The sequence below is a fragment of the Geotrypetes seraphini genome, chromosome 8 (genome assembly GCF_902459505.1).
Source record: "Geotrypetes seraphini chromosome 8, aGeoSer1.1, whole genome shotgun sequence".
NCBI classification, from domain to species: domain Eukaryota; kingdom Metazoa; phylum Chordata; class Amphibia; order Gymnophiona; family Dermophiidae; genus Geotrypetes; species Geotrypetes seraphini.
In genome coordinates, this window is record NC_047091.1 from 52,714,039 (window position 1) to 52,739,451 (window position 25,413).

Below are 25,413 nucleotides of genomic sequence, written 5' to 3' on the forward strand. Positions count from 1 at the left end.
CCCCTGTACCTGCTTTTAATCCCGGCGCTTCCCTCGCTGGACGGCTGTGGTAGTGAGCCCCCCCGGCAGTGAGCCACCCCCCCCCATGCCTTTTAATCTCGGCCCTCGCTGGACAGCTGAGGCAGTGAGCCCTCCCCCCCCCCCACGGCAGTGAGCCGCCACCCCCTGTGCCTGCTTTTAATACCGGCGCTTCCCTCACTGGACGGCTGCGGCAGTGAGCCACCCCCCCCCACCCTCATACCTGCTTTTAATTCCTGGGCTTCCCTCGCTGGACGGCTGCGGCAGTGAGAAGCAGAGTGACGAACAAGGCAGCCGCACCGCGAGAACTGACTGCAGCCATTCAGGCAAGCGCGCGGGACCAGGCCTGCCTTGTTCGCTACTCTGCTTCTCACTGCTGCAGCCGTCCAGCGAGGGAAGCGCCGGAATTAAACGCAAGTATGCTTCTCATTCTACCGCTTGGTCGCTGACTTCTTCGACATGCTGCTAATATGAATTCTGTTAATATGGAAAACTTTGATGATCTGGATTTCCCTGCTAACTGCTTGTTTGATTTGTAACCAGCCCCCTAAATTGTAATTTCCCTGAAGAAGTCCAGTTTTCCTCCGATGTAATCTTCAAACTTCTACCTTTCTTACAATTTTTCCTCAAAGACTCAATTATATAACAAGCCCCCTAAATTGCAAATCTCCTGGAAATGTCCAGTTATCTTCTGATGTAATCTGCCTAGAACTGCAAGGTACAGGCGGAATAGAAGTCACTAATGTAATGTAATATGTTTGTTTGTCTTCTACAGCATGCTGTTCTGCTGTTTTATTATCATCAATAAAAATTGTTTAAACCTAAAAACAGGTATGGGGGAGCCCTGTCAGGATTTTAAAAAGATACGGGGGTGGGGGCCCTGCTTGCCTGCTCTGCACCCTGTCCCAGCCTACCACTAGACCACCAGAGGGGGGGAGGTACAGATTACAGAGCTTGGCAGGGTGCAGAGCTTGGCAAGGAGTGTGGGGTTAGGTGCAGGGCCTGGCAGGAGAATTTGGTTCAGAATGGTTTTTTTTTGTTTTCCTCCTCTAAATCTAGGGTGCATCTTATGGTCAGGTGTGTCTTATGGAGCGAAAAATACGGTAAAGTCCATAAGCCATTATTAAACTAAACTAAACCTTAGGTTTGTATATCGCGCCATCTCCACAAGTGTAGAGCTCGGCACGGTTTACAGGGTTAGGTTGAAAAGGAGCTACAATGAAGGGTTATAGGAAAGGAGCTAGGAAGATAAAGAGGGACAGGGAACCAAAAAGCGGGAAGTGTTAGATTTTTGAAAAGAGCCAAGTTTTCAGGTGTTTGCGGAAGGATTGGAGGGAACTTGAAACTCTGAGCGGGGATGTGAGGTTATTCCAGAGTTCTGTGGTTCTAAAGGGGAGGGATGTTCCTAGTTTTCCTACGCGGGATATACCTTTTGTAGAGGGGAATGATAGTTTCAGTTTTTGGGAGGATCTAGTGGAATTAGGGTTAGAGGAATTCCAGAAGAGTGGGATAATGGGAGGGAGGATGCCATGTAGGATCTTGAAGGCTAAACAGGCACATTTAAAGAGGACTCTGGAGTGCACTGGGAGCCAGTGAAGTTTGGACAGGAGTGGGGAGACGTGGTAGAACTTGCCTTTTGCGAAAATAAGCTTGGCCGCGGCGTTCTGGATTAGCTGAAGTCTATGGAGTTTTTTTTTAGTTAGGCTTAAATAGATGGAGTTGCAATAATCCAGTCTAGAGAGGATGGTGGATTGAACAAGAACGATGAAGTGAGAATGATGAAAATACGATCTCACTTTCCTCAGCATATGAAGACTAAAGAAGCATTATTTTACCAAGAAGTTGAGGTGGTCATTGAAGGAGAGAGAGGAGTCTATGATGATGCCAAGGACTTTGCTTGAAAACTCAAGCTGAAGAGTGGAGCCGGAATATAATGGCATGGAGGTGGGTAAATGATCTAATATTGGGCTGAGCCAAAGTAATTTTGTTTTGGACTCATTCAATTTCATTTGTACAGAATGTGCCCAGGAATGGAGGTTCATTATACATGCGGATATGTTCTCAGCGAGATTAGTGAGGTTCGAGTCGGTCTCGAGGAGGATGAGGATATCGTCGGCATAGGTGTAGAGAGTTTCCAGGGGGGATAGGTGAAGAAGTTTCAGAGAGGACATGTAAATATTGAAAAGGATAGGAGAGAGGGGTGAGCCTTGCGGGACTCCACATATCAGCTTCCAGGGAGGGGATGAGGTACCGTTTATGTTAACGGTGTAGGAGCGTAAGCGTAGGAATTTCGAGAACCAGTCTAGGTCTGTGGAACTTATGCCTATTTCAGAGAGTTGGAAGATTAAGATATCATTATGGATGATGTCGAAAGCTGCGGAGAGGTCGAATTGTAGAAGTACAGCGAATTTGTTGCGAGAATGAAGTTGTTGTACCTTAGAGATTAGTGAGGCTAATAGGGATTCGGTGCTGAAGTTGGGTCTGAAGCCGAATTGGTAGGGTAGGAGAATAGAGAATCTTTCTAGGTAGGATGAGAGTTGAGTGGATATGATGGATTCTAACATCTTAGTTAGGAGAGGGATGTTTGCTATTGGACGGTAATTGGAGGGAATAGAGGGATCAAGGTCGGTCTTTTTCAGTAGAGGGGTTAGTGCAATATGTCCCATTTCGGAGGAGAAAAGGCCCGATGTTAGAGCAGCGTTTATAAGATTGGTGAGGGAAGCGATGGCCTGTGTAGAGATATTCTCGAATAGATAGGAGGGGAAAGGGTCCAAGGTACACTTGCAAGATTTTAGTTTGAGGCAGAGTTTGGAGACTTGCAATTCGGAAACAAGCTCAAAAACGGTCCAGGATCTGTCGGCTGGAATGGGATTGGAGACAGGTAGGGAAGGGTTGAGGTCAGTAGAGATTAGGGAGTTGTAGGAGACTGTAGGCGGGAAGGAGCATCTTAGGGTGATAAGTATCATAAAATCTTTTCACTCTTTTGGAATCTTGTCAGGTACTTGTGACCTGACTTGGCCACTGTTGGAAACAGGATACTTTGGTCCAAGACCTTTGGTCTTTCCCACAATGGCAACGGTATATATATTTAATTTCATTATATCATGCTTCCTACACTCATAGAGGCGTGTAATTAAATTCTTTGTTACATTACTAGTGAACTGTGAGCAAACCAATCCAGTCCAGTTTTACAGGAGAGAACAGGGGAGGTGGCAGCTGCACCCAGGCCTGCAGAGGAACAATGGAAAGAATTTCATAACATAAGCCAGTAAAACTTTTTAACCTTGTGGCCATGGAGTTGTGCATCTTGATGTTCCAGCTCCTGGAAACACTAAGCTGGGCTCAGTGAAGACAAGAACAGGCTCTACTTTCTGCAGACAAAAAAAGCAAATGGATGACTCTGGGTCTGGCAACTACTTATTCATTCACTGAAAATCCACCTTTAGCAAGTGGCTGTCGGGGCACAGGCTAACATTTTTAACCCCTCCAAGTCTCCAGAGAAGCTTCTTGGCTCCCGAGGGCCTCATTTCCAGGTTCAATCTCTTTAGAGCAGTGGTGATTTTACAGTACGGGAAAACTCTGACTCAGTGTACTGAAAGGTTTGCTCTCTCACTGCCTCCCAGGCTGAAATGTTTGTCCTTGTAAACAAGGGTTGGCATTGCGCTGTTTTACTGTTGAAAAACAAGAGGCAAAGTTGCTCAATACTGGAATAGAAGGAAGTGCTGCAGGGCAGGGGCAAGATGCATGGGTTAAGCTGTGATGTATGTGAAGGTCTCAGAAATGACTACTACAACTATTACTATTAATTATTTCTAGAGCGCTACCAGACGTACGCAGCACTGTACAGAGTCACGAAGGAGACAGTCCTTGTTTGAAAAAGCTTACTATTTAGACCAGTGGTTCCCAAACCTGTCCTGGGGGACCCCCAGCCAGTCAGGTTTTCAAGATATCCCTAATGAATATGCATGAGAGAGATTTGCATATAATGGAAGTGACAGGTATGCAAATCTCTCTCATGCATATTCATTAGGGATATCTTGAAAACCTGACTGGCTGGGGGTCCCCCAGGACAGGTTTGGGAACCACTAATTTAGACAGACAAACAGGATTGCAGGCTGGGGGGTATATAATTAGGGAGGATGGTTAATCTGCTAGCTAAGGTGATGAGCAGTGAGGAGTAAAGTTACGGCTTGACGGCTAAACAAAAAGATGGGGTTTCAGTCTGCTTTTAAACAAGGTAAGGGGAGGGGCTGACGAACTCAGGTAGTTTATTCCAGGCACACGGGGCAGCTAGATGAAAGGAACCAAAATTTGGAATTGGCAGTGGAGAGAAGGCAAAGATAAAAGCAGCTTATCTGAGGAACAGAGTTCTCGGGGCAGTGTATAAGAAGAGATAAGAGAGGAGAGATCCTGAGGGGCCGCGGCATGAACACACTTGTAGGTTAGTAAAAGGAGTTTGAACTGTGTGCGGAACTGGATAGGGAGCCAGTGAAGTGATTTGAGGGATGTAAGGTGAGCATAGCGAGGTTGGTAGCAGATAAGTCACGCAGCTGAGTTTTGCACCGATTGCAATCCCTTGGGGCTTGGCAGGAAGCCGGATAACCAAAACCCCTCTCTTTCCCTTTTATCGCCTGCTTGCCCCATCTCCTTAGGCCAGGCTGTTCTGAAACTCCCCCACAAGCATACTCCTTTTGCCACCATCCCCCACCAGCAATAAAGCAAAGATACTTACCTGCAAATGAAAATAGGATGGGGTACTGCAGGGTTTAAGTGGGATGTGAGGGAAAAACTTTGGGCTAGATTCACTAACCTGCCCGAATTGGAACAATCTGTTTCCGATTCGGGCAGGTCCAACTAATTCACAAATCAGTCGTATTCAAATGGGGGCGATCGGAGGAACGTCCCCCCATTTGCGAGCAGGGATCGCAAATGTGCGATCTACAAACATGCACAGACCCTAACAATAGTGACAGGAGAAACAGGAGAGATCAGGGCAGAGCCCTGTCACTGCTGTCAGGGCTCTGCCCTGATCTCTTCTGCCTGCCCTGCTCTGCCCCAATCTCTCTTGCCTGCTCGCCGGACTCTCCTGCTCTCTGCCACCGTTACCCGCAGTGCAAGCCCATGGTTTTAAAGCAGGCCTGCACTGCGGGGAAGGGCAGCAGAGAGCAGGAGAATCCAGCGAGCAGGCAGGAGATATCGGGGCAGAGCAGGGCAGGCAGGTGAGCCTACACTAGCCCCACCCACCAGCCTGACACACTGGCCCTGCCCGACACCCTGCCCCCCGATCAAGCACAGCCAGCCGACCAGCCCCCCCGCCTCACCCATGACCAGCCCTCCCCAGGTCGGCCCAGTGGGCCGCTTGGGGTGGGCTGGGGGGTGGGAGGCCTACGGAGCAGGAGGGACTGAGCACCCCTCCTGCTCCCAACTTTTTGGTGCTGGGGGTGGGTGAACCGTGCTGGGAGGGGGGGAGGGGGCCGAGGGCTGTGCCATGCCAGTGGTGGGGTGGGAGGGCGAGTGCCATGCTGCAACATCAACATTATAATGTGGGTTTTTTTGAGCGTTTATGGCAGGAGGGAGTTGGCATCCCTCCTGCTTGGGGGGCGCATTTTCTTTGGGGAGCGGTGCATTTGTGTGTGTGGGAGTACATTTTTTTGACAGGCCTGCCTGTCTGTTATTAATTTTTTTTTTTATGGGGCAGATATTTTGTGTGTGTAACACATGCAAAATATCTGTGCCATGGAAAAAAATGAATAAAAAAAGACAGGCAGGCCTGTCAAAAAACCTACAGACCTGTCGGTAACTCAGGTCTACAGCAGTCGGGTTTGCCAATAGTAAAACCCGATTCGAAATAGCCAATCAATTGTTAGTGAATCAATCGTTTGGCTATTTTGCATTGGGTTTTGCTAATTTGCATGGGAGGATCGGGATCGGATCACTACAGGCGTTAGTGAATGGGGTTGGAGGGAAATTTGGTCGCAAAGGGCTCGCAAACCGATCGATACACGATCGGTTTGCTTAGTGAATTTAGCCCTTTGTGTTTGAGGGTATTAGTACTGGAGTAGCAGAGGGTGCTATAGAGCAGGAAAGGGATGCATTGAAAGAAGAATTCATACTAAAATAACATGAGGAGCTTTAGGGTAGGGGTGAGGTTCTCTGGCAAAACTGTGTATGGGGATCTCAGCAGTGGAAAAGCAGGGACGCTATAGGGCAGGGGTGCACTGGCAGAGCTGTGTGTGTGGATCTCAGCAGTGAATAATCAGGGCAGAACTGAGGTACACTGGCAGCAGTGGTATAGTAAGGGGGTGGGGACGGTGGCACCTCTCTGTCCTCCCCACACCACGCTCATGCCCTCCCTTCCCTGCCTCCAATACCTCTTTAAAATCTTCACCAGCACGAGCAACTATTCTAGCCTGATGCTCACACTGGCATGGCTCCCTCTGAAATCACTTCCAGGTCGCAGGGCCAGGAAGTGACATCAGAGGGAAAGCCAATGCCAGCATGAGCAGCAGGCTGGAGAAGCTGCTCATACTGGTGAAGATTTAAAGAGGTATGGATGTGGGAAGGGAGAGTGTGAGTGTGTCATGGGGGCCCAGAAGGGGGTTGGTGTGGAAGGAGCAGGGGGGAGTGGAGAGAGAGAGGGGGGCATCACTGCCATGGGCGCCTCCTATCCTCACTACGCCACTGACTGGCAGAGCTGTATGAGGGAATCACAGCAGTGGAAAAGAAGGGGTGCTGCAGGGCAGGACTGGGGTACACTGGCAGAGCTGTGTGTGGGGATTTCAGCAGTGAAAAATGAGGGCAGGACTGAGGTACACTGGCAGCAGTGGTGCAGTAAGAGGGAGCGGAGGATGGACTGCCCCAGGCGCTGTCTTGGTGGGGGGCGCTGGCAGCTCTCTGTCCCCCCACGCCACGCTCGTGCCCTCCCTTCCCCACCCCCGTGCCCCTTTAAAATCTTCACCAGTGCTAGCAACTACTCTAGCCTGTTGCTCGTGCCAGCCTGGCTCCATCTGAAATCACTTCTGGGTCACGGGGCCAGGAAATGACATCAAAGGGAAAGCCAATGCTAGCACAAGCAGCCGGCTAGAGAAGCTGCTCGTGCTGGTGAAGATTTAAAGGGGTGGGAAGGGAGGGCACGAGTGTGGTGTGGGGGCTCAGAAGGAGGGGGGTGGAGAGAAAGGCGGGGGCACCACTGCTCCGGGCACCTCCTACCCTCGCTACACCACTGACTGGCACAGCTGTATGAGGGAATCACAGCAGTGGAAAAGCAGGGGTGCTACAGGGCAGGACTGAGGTGCACGGGCAGAGCTGTGTGTGGGGATCTCAGCAGTGGTAAAGCAGGCATGGCTGCAAATATGGCTGCCATGGCTGTGTTCAAGGTTCTCAGGAACAGCAATGAAGCTCAGATGTGTGTGTGGGAAGCTCATGCTGCGTTTTTCCTGGCTCCTGAATTATTAATTCTCCATAGTCCTGTGCACTGGGACAAAATTCTCTCCAGCAGAATATCAGACTGAGTTAAAGGTAACAGCAGCCTCATCATTTACCATTAGATTGATATTTTTAATAACATATATCCTCATTCTAAGCTCCCACTGTCTTCCCAGGGCCTCTAATTAACTCCTAGACTCTGCTAATGTTCCAGAAGAGCTTCTTACCCATCTCTGTGAGGCTGGCAAACCCCCCGGCAATGGGGGCATGCTTGGGTGATTTCCCCAGGTTGGGGGCGCTGGAGGACCACTGCTTGGTTGCCTCTCCCAGGGACTTCAGCCTAAGACCAAAACATAAGCAGAAAGACAGTAAGATCCAAACATTGAGGGGGAGAGGAAGGGAAGGGAAGGGGAGGGGAAGCAGAGGGGTGGAGGACCCACTTCAGCACCAGACGAGAGAGAAGTCTGAGGATGGTCTGCTACAATGGGACCTCAAAAGTCCCCCCAAATTCAAATGATATTATCTAGAACAGGGGATCTCAACCCAGGCCTCAAGACACACCCAGCTAGTCAGGTTTCCAGGACACCCACAATGATTATGCATGAGATAGTTCTGCATACCATGGAGGCAGCACATGCAAATCTCATACATATTCATTCTGGTTCCAGAAAACCTAACTGGATGGGTATGTCTTGAGAAATGGGTTGAGAATCTAGAATCACAGAGGGACCTGTGCAGAAAGCTTGTGGTAGTGCAGGGCTACTCAGTTCTGGTCCTTAAGGCCAACAGTCAGGCCAGGTTTTGAGGATATCCTTAATGAATATGCATGAGAGAAATTTGTATACAAAGGAGGCAGTGCATAAATATCTCTCATATCTAATTTAATCTAATACAAGATTTCCGAATCACTTTAATACCATTTAGTTCATTGCGATTTACATCAAAAAGAACCCATACTGTATTTTCCTGCTTATAGACCGCTCCAGCGTATAGGCCGCAAAAAATGCCTATATATGTTTTAAAACTCTTAGATAAGCCGCGGCTTATCTAAGAGTTTTAAAACCACATGGGGCAGCCTATACATCCCTCCTTCCCCCCCCCCCCCGGTAAAAATCATACCTCTGCTGGCTGCCTCCTGCCATGTCGTGGCTGTGGTGCAGGACAGGAGTGATCTTTTCAGCGTCCAGCTGCTTCCTCAATGCCTGCGTCAGTTCTCGCGGGACTCGCAACATGGCAGGAGGCCAGCGAGGGAGCTACATTATTTTAAAAGGTACGGGAGGATCTACTAATGGGGCAGCTTATCTACGATGTCATTAGAAAGGCCGTCCCATATAAGGAAGCCGCACCCATTGTTTGGATTGCAAAACTCATATATAGGCAGCGGCCTATATATAGGGAAATGCAGCAATAATTCTATGGGAAAATACAATTCCTTGGTTAAAAAGATGTCCTTACAATTCTTTAACTAAAAGTACTAACTTTACAATCTTATCATATAAAAATGTTTCAACATTCTATGAACTTTCAAATAACTAACTCCTGTCCTTATTTGTATTGGCAAATCATTCCAAATAACAATAGAAGAATTAAATTGACGTTTAAAATGTATACCTTAAAAGGGGGAAACTGCAATAAAAATGTATATTACTCAATCTATTAGATGAATAATGCAAACATGAAAAGAACATAGTGAGATGATCGGAAGCCTCTGCTTGTATAATATGATGAATCAGACAGTTTTAAACTCTATACGTTTCTCTATAGGCAGCCAATGAAGTTTCTTATAAAACATAGAAACACTATCATATCTTTTCAGACGATATATCAGTCTCATTGCAGTATTTTGAATCGGCTTCAATTTTTTTTTTTTTACCATTTTTGAGTTTAAATTCAAATACAAAGAATTACAGCAATAAAGTTGTGATAATACAAAATGATGTTGAAAAAATAAGATTTCACCAATCTCAAACTGTCTCATTACATACATGGCTTTCCTCCATAAATTTGTGATTTGATCCTTCTATGCACATTCCTTGTGGATATCCCAAACACCTGACCTGCCTGTGGTCCTCAAGGACTGGAATCGAGTAGCCTGCACGCTTAATGCAAATCTATCGCAAAAAAAAATGAAATACCATGGCATGCTATAATCAGTGAGCATGCAAATTATTGCCAATTTAAAATTGTGGCAGTAATTCATAGCTCATTGATAAATATCACCTTTCTTATCAGTGATGAGTGGCAATTGATTCAGACACTAACAGGGAAAGTTGATAATTAAGAAAAAAAAATCAAACACTACCGGCTCCCTGAACCAGCTTTCTGCAGGGCCCCTGTCTAACGGTTGGACTCCCTCCCCCTTTCCTTCCTTTTCCCAAACCTGACCTGATGCAACCCCAAACCTGGCCCCATCCCCCAACAGTTAACCCCACCCCAATAAAAAACAACCTCTCTGGTGGTCTAGAGGGCCCCCTCCTCCCCGCCAATTCTTCCATCCCCTTTGTTGAGGGGAAATTAGAAGATTACAAATTATCCAAAACACTTCCATCAAATTAATTATGGGGGCCAAAAAGTTTGATCATGTCACCCCGTTACTTCAAAAGGCACATTGGCTCCCTGTGGCACACCGCATTCTTTATAAATTATCTTTACTCACCTTTAAATCATTGCTATACAAAACTCCATCATTTATTTACAAAGTTTTAATTCCATATTCTTCTCAAAAAATTTTAAGATCGAATGAACAACTTTTATTGGTTATTCCTACCCTTAAAATGATTAATACACGAAGGCAATATATTTTTACCGTTACAGCACCACAAACTTGGAACTCTCTCCCACTTTACTTAAGACAGGAGAAAAATTTTGATAAATTTAAAAGCCAACTTAAGAGCTTTCTTTTTAAAGACGCTTTCAATATCTAATTGAAATGCCAATTGCTCATTATAACTGCCGTTCATTTTGTTCAATTGTGTATTTTACTCCCAATAAACTATTTCGTTTTCCCTTTCCCTTTGTATATTACCCTTAAATGTTCTTCCTTACCTATCATAAAATGTATTTCGCTCCCTTCTATCCTAGTGTTTCCTGTTGTAATTGGTCTATTTTTAAAAGATTTTATATTTTTTATATACCCTTGTTATTGTTTACCTTATATTTATAGTTTATGTACATCGCTTAGTAACTGTGATAGGTGATCAATCAAATAACGAATAAACTTGAAACTTGTTCCCAACTAGAGAATGACACGGTGACAAAATTCATCACCATTCCCGTCCCCGCGGATAACCACGGGAAACCATCTTCATGTCATTCTTTAAGGAGAGAGGGAAGAATCAGAGTATAATTGGGCTTTGCTTTGCTTTGAAGAATGCTGGTGTAGAAGGACCGAGGTTGAGTAGCAACATTCCAGAGCTGAGATTGCGATGTCATAATGCCTCATTCCACCAGTGCCTAAGAGCCAATCACATCAGTGATGTCACAATGGCTTCATTATCCTTGGCTCCCATAAGAATCAGAGTATGAATGGCCACAACCACTGACCCGCAAGCTTTGCTTTGAAGAATGCTGGTGTAGAAGGACTGAGGCTGAAATAGACACGAGAAAATGACATGGGATTATTTCACGCGGTTATCCGCGGGGACGGGAATGTGATGAATTTTGTCACCGTGTCATTCTCTATTCCCAACATCAACACAAACGTCCTCCTTCACAAATACGCCACCGTCCCCAATTTAAAAAATATCTCTGATGTCTAGTAGCAACCCCCCAACCCCCCCCTTCCATACCCCTTCTATATCCATAACTCATAAGTGGCAGGAGTGCCTCCATTTTGAAGATAGTGGTGCCAGAGGCATGAGTGAGTGGGCTGGAGGGGGGTGCCTCTAGACACCCACAATTTTTTAAAAATTGGGGACAGGGGTCTGGTCAGGAGGGGCTCCACTAGACCATCAAGACATTTAGGTTGATTGTGGGGGAGATGGATCAGAGGGGTGTGAGGGCCCTATTATACCACCAGAGAGACATTTGTTGTTGTTGGGGGATGGGGAAGTCACATCAGGTCAGTGGGGAGAATGTGGGAAAGAGAGAGGTCACTAGATTCATGGAAGAGTGGTTGGGTTGGAGTAAGAGAGGGGGTGCTGCCAGACACCCACTCTTTTCAACCAACTCTGCTACGCTGACCCTGATGCAAAGTTTCCCATGCTTTGCATACATGAAAAACATTTTTTTTTCCTTGCATGGCCAGAGGATAGCTAATGAATGCATTAACATGCATTAGATTCCACCACTCTTCTAAGTGACTTCTTCAATACTTGGCTATGCTTGAATAAATGCTTGGATATCTTTAACTGTTTCTTAGTCACATGACAAAACATTTTCTCTGCCTCTCCATTTCCCCCACTAATTGATTAGTTGTCTTGTGCTCTCTTTCTGCACTCTGAAATGCGGAAGATAACATCATTCCAAATTTTAACAAAATACTTGCACCCAGCAGACCCTCTTTTCTTCTCTCTCACTCCAGAAAACAGGAAATAAAGCTTTCACCTCTCTTCCCCTCCGAGCCTTTCCTTCTGTTGTGTGGAGCTGGGTCCCCAAGTCCGGCCTTTCTTTTTGCTCCCCACCAGCTCTTCTTCCTTCAGCACGGTGCTGCGGCCCCAGGTCTTGCTGCCATCTACAGGTGTCACTGGAAACAGACGGTCATTACAGCCTATTTTTATAGGAACGCTCGAGATTTTACAGTCTATACTGCAGGCTTCAGAAAACAACATTCAGAGAAAAAAAAACCCAACAAGTTCATCATTCTCACTAGGATCTTTTCAATGGGTGCAACACCCAGCTGATTTTACTGACCACCCAGCAAACTTAACAGAAAAATGTATAATCCTACTCCCCCACAGCCACCCAGGTACTTCTTCAAGCCAATTGACTGGCAAAAATTTCTGGAGAGAACAATGAAGTTGAAAAATACCCCCTAATTTTATCAACTTGCTCACTGAATTTTAACATAGTAACAGTAGATGACGGCAGATAAAGACCTGAATGGTCCATCCAGTCTGCCCAACCTGATTCAATTTAAATTTTTTAATTTTTTCTTCTTAGCTATTTCTGGGCAAGAATCCAAAGCTTTACCCTGTACTGTGCTTGGGTTCCAACACTTGGTATACAACATTTTACACTTGGTATACAACATTGCTACATATAATTTATCAAACAGTATCATTTGCATGCATAACTCTCGTGTGCACAAAATAAAAAATATGAAACAATTGTAAGTGTCCAGCAATTCTTAGTCTGTGTGCCAAAAAAACCAGAACAATCACTGGCATATCATATTCTCAGTCCTGTGATCCTATAAGCAGAACAGGGCGGGACAGGTGTCCTCTTTTTTTTTTTTTAATTTATTCATTTGTTACAACAAATAAAAAAGGAATGCACACTAATGTAAACAAAAATAATTATTAAGTCAAAGAAAATAAATTCAATTCTAAGTCCATGTTATTGGGACTGTGACATCACCAGATAAATCACATAATTACAAGGTAATTTAAATTATAATCTGACAATCAGACACAACTATATTCCTTTCTTTACTTTATCATTTCTTATCAACCTTTGTAATAATCTTAGGTAATTTATCTACTTTAGGATTGTATTGTAAGAAAATTTCCAACTGAGATGGATCAACAAAACTATACTTATTACTCTCATATGTAACCAAACATTTACAAGGGAATTTAAGGAAGAATAAGGCTCCTACTGCCAAAACTTGTGTCTTGAGTTGTAGGAACTGTCTTCTTCTATACCAGGGGTCTCAAAGTCCCTCCTTGAGGGCCGCAATCCAGTCGGGTTTTCAGGATTTCCCCAATAAATATGCATTGAAAGCAGTGCATGCACATAGATCTCATGCATATTCATTGGGGAAATCCTGAAAACCCAACTGGATTGCGGCCCTCAAGGAGGGACTTTGAGATCCCTGTTCTATACTGTGTTTGCCTGGAGACATCTCTGGAAACACATTTAAATTTCTGTCCACAGAATAGAGCTTGCTTATTAATAAAATAAAGTTTAAGAATAGCTTGCTTTTCCATTTCAGATTTTAACGTTACCAGTAATGTTGCTCTTTTTGCAATATAATCTTTAGAAGACTCCAAAAACTGAGAAATATTCAAACTATCTGGTGATACCAATTGATCCACACCTCTTTTTTTTAAAGAGGAAATCTGGTAACCCTAGGTTGAGTCAGACTCCCAGTTTACAAAGGCAAGATTCTTGAACAGCACTTCTAACTGTAAGTCATTTCCTTTTTCTGATTTTGCATTAAAGACATTTTTGTGTTTCAAGAATTCTAAACTAAACTAAACTTTAAGTTTATATACCGCATCATCTCCACGGAAGTAGAGCTCGGCACAGTTTACAAGAATTTAAAAATAAGAAAGGGTAGGAAAAGGTTTACATAAGTTTATAAGTTGAGTGGAAAAGTAAGGGAAAAAAAAAATTACATGTTAGAGAAGAGCCAGGTTTTTAGTTGCTTGCGGAATAAATGGAGGGAGCTCAGGTTCCGCAGCGGGATGGTAAGGTCATTCCAGAGACCTGTGATTTTAAATAGAAGTGATTTTCCCAGTTTACCTGTGTGGAGAATACCATGTAGGGAGGGGAAGGATAGTTTTAATTTATGGGTGGTCCTGGTGGAGTCAGGGCACGAGGAGTTGAAGGAAAGTGGGAATAGGGAAGGAAGGATGCCGTGAATAATCTTAAAAGCCAGGCAAGAGCATTTGAATTGGATTCTGGAAATCACTGGGAGCCAGTGAAGATTGGCCAGGAGTGGGGAGACGTGGTCAGATTTACGTTTTGCAAAGATCAGCTTGGCTGCTGTATTCTGAATAAGCTGGAGTCTTTGGAGGCTTTTTTTTGTTAAGCATAGGTAAATGGCATTACAGTAGTCAAGTTTGGAGAGGATGATGGATTGGACAAGGACAGCGAAATGTTTTTGGCGGAAGCAGGGTCTTGCTTTCCTTAGCATGTGGAGGCTGAAAAAGCATGATTTTGTCAAGGAGTTGAGGTGGTCGTTGAGGGAAAGAGAGGAATCAATGACGCCAAGGACCTTCTTAAGAACTCAAGGTGTAAGGCAGTGCGAAGGGTAGTGCGAAGAGGGAGGGCAGGTATTCTAACTTTGGGCCGAGCCAGAGTAATTTTGTTTTTGATTCATTTAGTTTCATCTGTACCGAGAGGGACCAGGAGTGGAGTCTCATTATGCAGGATGTTATGTTATCGTGGAGATTGGTGAGGTTCTGGTCTGTTTCAAGAAGGACAAGGATATCATCGGCGTATGTGTAGATTGTTTCATGGGGGGAAAGCTGGAAGAGCTTCAGTGAGGACATATAGATATTAAAAAGGATAGGGGATAGCAGTGATCCCTGAGGGACACCACAAGAAGGAGACCAAGGAGCGGACATGGTGCCATTAGAGTTGACAGTGTAGGAGCGAGAGCGAAGGAAGTTTGAGAACCAATTAAGAACGGTGGAATCAATTCCTATCTCAGAAAGTTGATAAAGTAGTATGTCGTGGTAAACGACATCGAAAGCAGCAGAGAGGTCGAATTGTAACAGAACAGCGAATTTGTTTCGAGAATGTAGTTGTTGCACCTTTGATATTAGGGAGACAAGGAGGGGACTCAGAGCTGAAGCTGGGTCTAAAGCCATGTTGTTAGGGGGGAGAATGGAGAATCTCTCTAGGTAAGAAGATAGCTGGATAGCGACTATGGACTCAAGCAGTTTGGTTAGAAGGGGGATATTTGCTATGGGGCGGTAGTTCGATGGTGAGGAAGGGTCGAGATCAGCTTTTTTCAGAAGAGGGGATAAGGCAATATGTCCCATTTCTGTGGAGAACAGGCCAGATAGTAGGGCAGTGTTTACAAGATTGGTAAGGGAGGAGATGGCCTGCGCAGGAATGTTATCGTAAAGGTAGGATGGGAAAGGATCTAGGATACATTTGCAGGATTTCAATTTGAGACAAAGTTTAGAGATCTGGGATTCGGAGGCTATTTCGAAGGCAGTCCAGGATCTATCAGCATGGAAAAAGTTGGAGTCGTTGGGAGGTAGAGAATTGTAAGAGATGGTTGGGGGGAAAGAACTTCTTATGGTAATGATCTTTTCGTTAAAAAATTTGGCTAGGTCGTTTGCGGATGGGGGAGAGAAGGGGAAGGTGGAGTCATTTTTTGATGTTAAATTACGCCAGATGTTGAACAGTGTACTAGTTTGGTTTTTTGATCTGGTGATTTTGTCACCATAGAAATTTTTCCTTGCTTTTGTCAATACCGTGTTGTAGAACTTGATGTTGTCTCTCCAGGATTGTCTGTCAGAAGGGGATTTCGATTTTTTCCATTTATGCTCCAGTGCTCGACATTTCTGCTTCAATTCCCTATGATATGGAAGATACCAGGGAGCTTTGCGGGAGTGGGAGATAGGTTTAGTAGAGAGAGGAGCGAGAGCACGGTAAGTGGATTCAGAAAGGGTTACCCAGTTGTGCCAATTGGAATCAGGGTCGGTATGGTCAGGAGAAGGAGGGAGATGGTTGAGAAATTGGGCCAGAACAGTTCACTCATGATTTTTTTTGCGGTAGGTGATATAGTTTGTGGCTCGGGGAGGAGTGCCCGGGTGGGACATGAAAATGGGAAGGCAGGCGGAGCCAAGAAGGTGATCAGACCAGGGGACATGTTCCCAATGGGCATCTTCAGCAGAAGTTTTGTGTTCAGTCAGGTCGAGGAAACTGATGATGTCTAGAGTATGCCCCTTATCATGGGTAGGAGTGGGCGGAGGGGCAGTGAAACCGAGGGAGGTGAGGAAGTCTTTGAAATCGGTTGCATCCTTGTTGGTGTTATCAACTAGGTGGAGGTTGATATCGCCAATGATCAATAGTCTTTGGAATTTTAGGAAGGCCCTTGTTATGGTCTCTAGGACGAGTTCGGAGGATTTGTTCCAGGGGGTGGGTGGGTGGTAAAATAGCAGGATGCCTAATGGGTAGGGATGGAGTTCATCGTTGACTAAGGCTAGCAAGAATTCTAGTGATGTATGGCTGCCCTTTTCAAGGAGCTGGATATCGAAAAAGGATTTGTAAAGCAGGGCCAGGCCTCCTCCCCTCCGGTTGGTTCTGGGTAAGAAGAGACCATAGTAGCCAGGAGGGCAGAGTTCGTTTTGTGTGAAAGAGTCATCTCTTTCGATCCATGTTTCTGTGATGCACAGGAAACCAGGGTCGAAATCTCCGAGTAAGTCTTTTAGTATTTGGGTCTTGTTTCGGGCTGATCTGGCGTTACAGAAGAGAATTGGGACTGGGGTGAGAGAGTCCGAGGTATGGTTGGGTAGGTTGGCAGGAGAAACAGGTTTTGAGGAGGAGTGATTGACTCCACGGTGTTTTGTGAAAGGATGGGATCTGGTTCGTACTAGTATGGGAATTTTAAGGCCAGAGCAGGTGCTGTTGGAGTATGTAGAGTCGGGGAGGTGGGGGGGAGGGGTTTTTGGCAGTGAGAAGTGTTGGTGAGTGAGCATAGTAGGAGAAGGAGGAGCCAGAAAGGTGGTTTCATGATGGGAAACGAGGAGAAACCCACGAGTGGGGGTTGGATTTGCCAGGCAGGTGGGGGAGAGTTTGGTCGGGTGAGGACAGAGGGAAACGGGAGAGGGACGAAAACTGAGGGAGAATTTGCACGCAATTAGAAAGCTAATGAGGTACTGACGGTGTGGGACTAACAATAGCTAGTAGTGAGATACAGACTGAGGTGGGGCTAAGCATATGAACTAGTAAGATAGACACAGGGTTGATGCTTAGATGGGAGACAGTGATAACAAGTCTGAGTTCTTCACAATGCTATTATATACTCTGGTTAACTGAATGCTAATCATCTGGGTAGCAAGAGCCTGCCAAATGAGAGAGCTCATCACAGCAGCTAATTATTAAATTAACAGCCAACATTATAGCAAGAATTGTATCTAAAAGCTCTATCAACAAAAAGGAAGGAAAAAGCCTCTGAAATCTGTCAGGGCACTTCTTCCATCAATGTGCTCAACTTACAAGTAAAAAGTCTTCAACAAAAAAACCAAAGGTGAAATAATTCAAACATTATTAGGACAAAGTGAAAACCTGTCTTTTGCAGTTCAGTTCATAAAGATAATCCTCCATAACAGGTCTGGGGACCCATACGAAACATAAAAATGCAGAACTTTTTGAACACTATATTACATCACTACCTACAAGGTGAGCTGGCTTACCTGACTAGTTATATGACATTCTATGACACGCCCTCTTACCATTTCTCCCACCCCAACCATCTCCCTCAAAAATATGAGTGCAGAAACTTTTTGAAGAACCCTCGTAATTCTTCTCCTCTTAAATGATGTGGCATGTGGATGTCTGCACCCCAGATGCATGATTTAGGATTTCTTAAGTGCACTCAATCTGTGGCGGAGTGAGGGCGAGAGATGCCCGGGAGTTGGCACCCCTCCCCTCCCCTCTTCTCCACACCCCACCTCCACACGCTCCTTCCTCATACCGTGCACGTGCCATTTCCTTTCCCCCGCACTTCTGTAACATTCCTGGCATGAGCAGTAACTCCCAACATCAGCTCTTCCTCCGACATCACTTCTTAGGTGCAGGTCCAGAAAGTGATGTCAGAGGAAATGATGTCGGAGGAAGTGCCGACGCTGGTGCAACAGTAGGTTGGGGGGATTGCTGCTCATGCCAGGAACATCACAGAGGTACGGGGGAAGGGAAGCGGCGCGCACGTGCGGCAGTGGGGGGAAGGCAAAGAGGACGACTGCCTGCACCCTCACCAAGATGGCGCCCGGGGCGGACTGCCTCCCCTTACTATGCCAGTACACGTAATCATTGTCTTTCATTTCATCTCCACCCCTGCCTATCCCACTGTAGTTTTCATGTTATAATAATAATAAACTTTATTCTTCTATACCGTCCTGCCATAAGTTCTGAGCGGTTTACATACAAAAAACACTGAACATTCAGTGATGCATACAGACAATTGAAAAACCCGTCAAATTTACATAAGAATGAACGCTATACATTCGGTGAAGGATACAAACAATTAACAAGTTCATCAAGTTTCACATTTTTAAAAATAATTTAGGTTTGAATACCTTCCCTAAAAGAGCAATAACATTCGGCTAAAGGAATAAGAGAGCTCAACCAAGTGTTCATTTTCTCTGCCTGGAAAGCAAACGTTTGTTCATAAAATCTATTATATCGAACAGATTTTAAAGATGGATACATAAACATGTTATTTTGAGTATTCCTGTTAGAATTGTATACTTTAAACTGAGAGGAAAGATATTCATGAGCTAAGCCAAATAATGCCTTGAAACAGATACATCCAAATTTAAACAGAATTCTCGCCTCAAAAGGCAACCAATGTAGCTTTTGATAAAAAAGGGCTCACACGATCGAACTTTCTTAGACCAAAAATCAAACGGACTGCTGTATTTTGTATTAAACGCAATCTGTGATAAATCTTTTTATAGGTCCCTGCATACAGCCCTTTCTAACCCTTCTACAGCCGTGGTCTCCAACCTTTTTGAAGTAAGGGCCATAGTGTGAATTTGAGAAAGCTCTGAGGGCTGCCAAAATGATTCAAGCTGACTTATACTGTTAATTTTGTAAACTGTCTTGACCAGCTTGTTCAGACTAGGTATTAAATATTAAAAATTAATACTACAACACTTCAAGGATATATTTTTAAAAAACTCACCTTATTTTGGATTGCCAACAGTAGCAAATTCCATAAATAAGACGCCCGAGTAACACACTTCAGAGATTGCTTGCAGTTACTATATCAAGTGGGCAAGATTGAAATAGTGCATTTACAGGATTTGACGGGCATTTCAGCCAACTGTTTGAGGGCTACAATGGAAGACTTTGGGGGCTGTATACAGCCCTGGGGCTGTGTGTTAGACACCACTGTCCTACAACATCATGTCATGTGATTTGGAGTATCTGTTCCTTATACTGTATATGGTGGGCAGTTATAGGTATAATATAGCACCCTGCAGGCCATGTTCTCTTCATCCAAATGGTCCCATTGGTTTAACCAACCTCCCCCTGCATTTATATTCCCCTCCTCCCCCACTCCAGGCTAGCTACTTTGCTCATTAGTTTTCCATTGTACTCACATCTGATTGCCCGTAGCCGGGGGATGATATTTGGGCTCCCAGGAGGGCTGGAGCCATTGACTCCTTGTCCTTTACACTTGTCGAGGGTGGGAGAAGCTTGAACTGTTATTTTGTGTTCAAAACCTGAGTATACAAAATAAAATAACATAAAAGAGACACAATCAATCCAGAGGCAGGTCAGATTTAGGCATACACAACACAAGCAAAATGCTTGCTTAACCATTAGGCAGGTTAGCTGACTGCCAAGGGTGCAAGACCCTAGCGGGCAGCAAAATGCTGCTTAAGGAACCATCAGAATGTACTTACACCCACAGGGAGGATGGACAATTTTCAAATGCCCATTTAACCAGTAAAATAAAAATTTACTCATTTTCTCAGTGGTCAATTACGGATGTGAAAACTGGACACTACGGAAACAAGACAGAAAGACGATTGACTCATTTGAGCTTTGATGCTGGAGAAGGATTTTATGCGTGCCGTGGACCGCCAGAAGAACTAACAAATCGATTCTAGAAGAGGTCAAACTGTCTATGTCACTTAAAGCCCAAATGATGAAGTTAGGATGGTCTTATTTTGGTCACACTGTCAGAAAAGAAAGATCATTGGAGAAGGACATTATGTTTGGGACGATCAAAGGAACCAGGCAAAGAGGGCAACCTGTAATCAGATGGCTGGACATGTTGAAAACAACCATGGAGATGACTCAGGAGGACCTTTCCAAATTAGCGCAAAACCGATCTCTTTTTAGATCTGTAATTCGTTAAGTCACTAGGAGTCGAACACGAGTCGATGTCATTTAACTAACTAAAGGGTCCTTTTATTAAGGTGCGCTATATTCTATGGACACATTAGCATTTAGCGTGCGCAAAACAGCTAGCACGCCTTAGTAAAAGAAGGGGGTAAATGACTTTTGAAAACTACCTTCATAATATCGTATATACTTGAATATAAACTGTGATTTTGGGGCCCATAAATTGGCCCAAAAATGGGGGTCCCGGTTTATATTTGGGCCAGTGCCCCCTCCCGGAATTATTGCTGGACGCTGCCAGGCTCTGCACCCTGTCCCCCCTCCCTGCCCTGTTTCACATATCTCCTCTGCTGATCCCTAGTGGGTCAGAGGTGCAGCAGGCAGGAGCAAGCTTTCTGTGCTCCTGCCCCACTGCTAACCTGGTCAGTCGGTCGCTGCTGTGGCCGCTGCGAGCTCTGGTTTCTTCAGTCGCTGAGTGACACTGAGCATGAGTGTGCTTTGGTGCTGCTGCTTGGCACTGAGCGGCTTCCTGACAAAAATCCGATCTCACGGCAGCCACCACCAACTGGGTTAGCAGCGGGGCAGGAGAATGAAAACCTCGCTCCTGCCCGCTGCACCTCTGGACCTCCAGGGGTCGGCAGAGGAGGTATGAGGACACGGCAGGAAGGGAGGACAGGGTGCAGAGCCTGGGAGGGAAGGAAGATGGGTGCAGTGCCTGACAGTGTGGGGGGGGGGGGTGGTGGGAGAGAAGGGGACTAGGTGCAGAACCTGGCAGGGCACTTAAATATTAAGCCGCCAGACTTATATTTGAGTCAACCATTTTTCCTCCTTTTGGGGGAAAATGGGGGTCTCAACTTATATTTGGATTAACTTATATTCGAGTATATACGGTACATATCTCTCTCTTTATATATAATGAGTGTGGGTGTATATAGAGTATTAAACATATAATACAAAGCAAAGTTTAATATTTGAACATTATCCTGTTTCCTGGCAGCTATTTAAACAAGATTTAAACATTTATTTTTCTTTGAGATTTGATTATTTAAATTTAGGGGCCTTTCACTGAGGCGTGTTAGCCGTTTAAGCATGCGCTAAATGTTATATATCCTATAGACGTGTTGGCGTGCGTTAGCATTGAGCGCACGCTAAAACGTCCAGTGTGTCTTAGTAAAAGGACTACTTAATTTTTTTATATTTTCTTTTTTCTTCTATTCTTTCTTTTGCTTTCCTATTTTTTTTTTATATATTCTTTATTCATTTTCAAAATTACATTAAGTGTTAAATATATTCATTCACATTAATAATAATAATAATAATAACTTTATTTTTCTATACCGCCATAATCTTGCGACTTCTAAGCGGTTCACAATGAAGAAAAGCTGTACAAACAGCGAATTACAGAGTATAGGTAGATAAGAGAACATTGAACGGTCAGTGAATTACAAGATGAGTTACAGGGTCAGTGAATTACAAGGTTTACAATGAAACAATAAATACATCACTTACAAACAATCATTGGTACATTTAATAAATTCTTATCCCTTCCCCTTTCCCATCCCTCCCACCCATAAAATTTCATAATCATATAAAATATATAATAATAAAATTCCCCCCTCCCTACACCTTAAATTGATAAATAAATATAAGGGAAATAATTTCAATTAATCTTTACAATATTTTGTTAATGTTTTCCACACATCCTGAAATTTCTTAAAATATCCCCGTAGTAGTGCAATAAACCTTTCTGTTTGTATATTTTTTACACCATGCTGCTGGCAAACCAAAGTGCGGTTAAAACTTTTAATAAGCATAAACATATTTTAAAAAATGCGATATCCAATTCTGCATATCTCAGGATTGTTCTGGGAAGGATGGTTCCGAGGTGATCCTGATAAGTTGAATTTAAGAATCAATAGCTTAGCAGGGGGGCCCTAGGGGACCTGAAAGCTAGAGGGGGCTTCAAGGCAGAATGTATAAGTAGGGGGGGAGTCTAATACTCTTGCATCAGCCCCACCTCTGGTACCAAATTTTAACAGACGCTGAAGTGCCGACCCTGCCGTCCGCTACAGGAGCAGAGACATGTTGCAAAAGGTACAGTCTCGGACTATATGAAAGTGCTGCCCTCTCTTTGTACCCCGGAAGCACATGCAAGGGCGGGGCTCCCAAAGCCTCCGAGACTGCGCACTGACACAAAGGCCCCATACAGAGACCTTCGTAACTTCCTAATGCTCCTGCTGTCGCACAGATGAAGAGGACCATAACCTTTCATCCGCTCGGTACCTATGAGCGCCCATCTTTTATATTCTGCCCTGATCTGAATGGGAGAGAATGACTTAGACATGCAAATGTGTCCTTAAGGGGACAATTTTTAAACTGTCCATGTGGATGCAATGTCTGCTTTTCACAAGGTAAAAGTTTTATGGATAATAATGCATGTAAGTTTGAAAACTTCAATCTAAACTTAGGCGACTGGTATAAGAGCTTTGAGAAGGCTAAGACTCCCCAGCCCAACTGTGACCTTCCCTCCCTCTGCCACTGATGTGGGTTTGTGGCAGTGGCAAAAGGAAGGTAATACATGCAGGACCAATTTTCTGTGTGTACTGCTGCTAGTTCCACCGGTCACGCCCCTCTGATGTAAACTTCCTGCATTGGAGGGGTGTGGTCAGCAGATCCAGCAGCGACATATGCAGGAAACTGGTTCCACACATTATCGTCAATCACTGACTTCCAACCTGCCCCGACTAGGGAAGGTGGTAAGAGGAGACCAAGGAGGAGTGGGAAGGAGGGAGCAAGAAAAAGCAGGTGATGCTGAGTCGGGAGCAGAGAAAGAACAGAGAACCTCACCAACCTCCACGAAAACATTACAGCTTGCATAATGAGACTCCGTGCCTGGTCCCTCTCGGTACAGATGAAACTAAACGAATCTAAAACAAAACTACTCTGGCTCGGCCCAAAATTCGAACACCTGCCCACACTTTTCACACTACCCACAGGCGATACACTACAGCTCGAGTTCTCATGCAAGGTCCTTGGTATCACTATCGATTCCTCTCTCTCCCTCAATGACCACCTCAACTCCTTGGCAAAATCATGCTTTTTCAGCCTTCACATGCTGAGGAAAGCTAGATCCTACTTCAGCCAACAACACATTGCCATCCTTGTCCAATCCATCATCCTCTCCAAACTAGATTACTGCAACGCCATCTACTTAAATCTATTAAAAAAAAAGTATTCTAAGACTCCAGCTAATCCAGAATACTGCAGCCAAACTGATCTTCTCAAAACGCAAGTCTGACCATGCCTCCCCACTCCTTGCCAAACTTCATTGGCTCCCAATAATCTCCAGAATCCATTTCAAATGTTCCTGCCTGGCTTTCAAGATCATTCACGGAATCCTGCCTCCTCTTATCCCACTGTCTTTCAACTCCTCCAGTCCCGACTCCTCCAGAACTGCCCAAAGGCTTAAACTAGCCTTCCCCTCTCCACGCGGCATCCACTATTCAGGCAAACTGGGAAAATCCCTTCTCTTCAAAATCACAGGTCTTTGGAACGACCTCACCACCCCGCTGCGGAACCTGAGCTCCCTTCAGTTATTCCGCAAACAACTGAAAACCTGGCTTTTCAGCAAATTGTAGCTCTATCCTTCCCCCCTTTCTCTCCCCCCTTCTACACATAAGTTCATGTAATCCTTTTTCTTCTTCTCTACCCACTATTTTAAATTCTTGTAAACCGTGTCGAGCTCCATTCTCATGGAGATGATGCAGTATATAAACTTAAGGTTTAGATTAGATTAGAACAGGGAATTGCTGAATGGGGGAGAAGAAACACAGAGAAAGAAAGAACGGGGCAATGCTGCACGATGGCGAAGAGACCAAGGCAGACAATGGGGTTAGTGCTGCATGGGGAAGAAGAGAGACACACACACAGAACCATGCCTCATCCCATCCTATACTATCATAGCCCTGTCCCAACTCTGCCCCTCTTTAGCCTTCCCAAAAGTCTGAGGTCCTGATGCTCAAAACTTACTGTTCCTTTAACATTCATCACTAAACCAGTTCTAAAAAGCATTTTAGCTTCCAATGCACAAAATGGTTCTGTGCGGACTTTTCCGTGCCCCGTGGCAGCCTCTGAGAATAGTATGGAAATGCAGTACAACAAGATAATTAATATTAAAATGAACACTCCAAGCAATGCCCAGACATTGCTGGATGATGCAAAAAAATGAAGAACAGTCCTTTAATGTTCCAAAATTATCAGCAGGTCTGGAGGTGCCATTAGCACTGAACCGCATGTGTTAAAAACAACTGCATGAGAGGTGGAAGTTAAAAAAAAAAAGTATAGGATACATTCATCATACCTTTAAAGCAGGGGTCTCAAAGTCCCTCCTCGAGGGCTGCAATCCAGTCGGGTTTTCAGGATTTCCCCAATGAATATGCATGAGATCTATTTGCATGCAATGCTTTCAATGCATACTCATTGGGGAAATCCTGAAAACCCGACTGGATTGCGGCCCTCAAGGAGGGACTTTGAGATCCCTGCTTTAAAGGGTGGGGGGGGGCACCAAAAAAGCATGTATATGTATGTGTGTTAACAGCTTATCTCGGGCGCTTATGTTTAAAGGCGCATTTCAAGCATGTGTGTTAAAGGCATGTCTCAGGCGGGTTCATTTAAACTGTGTTTCAGCAGGTCTGGGGCTGCCAATTGCATGAGGTGAAAGTTAAAAAAAAAAAAAAAAATCAAGAGAGATCACGTGATGCTGTGAGCTGGTAGGCAGCACGTTGTGCCGGCTCCGGAGCCCTGTCCCTCCTCTCGCAAAAATCGGAGATTCAAACCGCAAGTTTTCGGCCCGCCTTTGTCAGCACTGGTGCTAGCCTTCTATGGACAAGTTTTTGGCTAGGTCCCCGAACACGATGGCTTCTAAATCAGGGAAAAAAGATCGGGAAAAAGCAAAACCGAGCGAAGACAAGATGGCGGACGCGACCCGAGCAACCAGCCCGACCTTTACCCCAGCTATGATTGCGGACCTGGAGCATGTAATTTTGCAGGCAC

At 44.8% G+C, this 25,413-nt stretch overlaps 1 protein-coding gene across 3 annotated transcripts in view; it reads right to left on the reverse strand.

Annotated features, from left to right (window-relative positions):
- MAP3K10 (mitogen-activated protein kinase kinase kinase 10) overlaps positions 1–25,413 on the reverse strand; it is a 165,892-nt gene that overhangs the window by 38,383 nt on the left and 102,096 nt on the right. For all 3 annotated transcript variants that reach the window (XM_033956249.1, XM_033956250.1, XM_033956248.1), the window contains exons 7-9: positions 19,614–19,736; positions 11,989–12,127; positions 7,671–7,783 (exon numbers count right to left, since the gene is read on the reverse strand). In XM_033956249.1, coding sequence (XP_033812140.1) covers positions 7,671–7,783; positions 11,989–12,127; positions 19,614–19,736 — 375 coding nt within the window. The remainder of the gene's footprint in view (positions 1–7,670; positions 7,784–11,988; positions 12,128–19,613; positions 19,737–25,413) is intronic.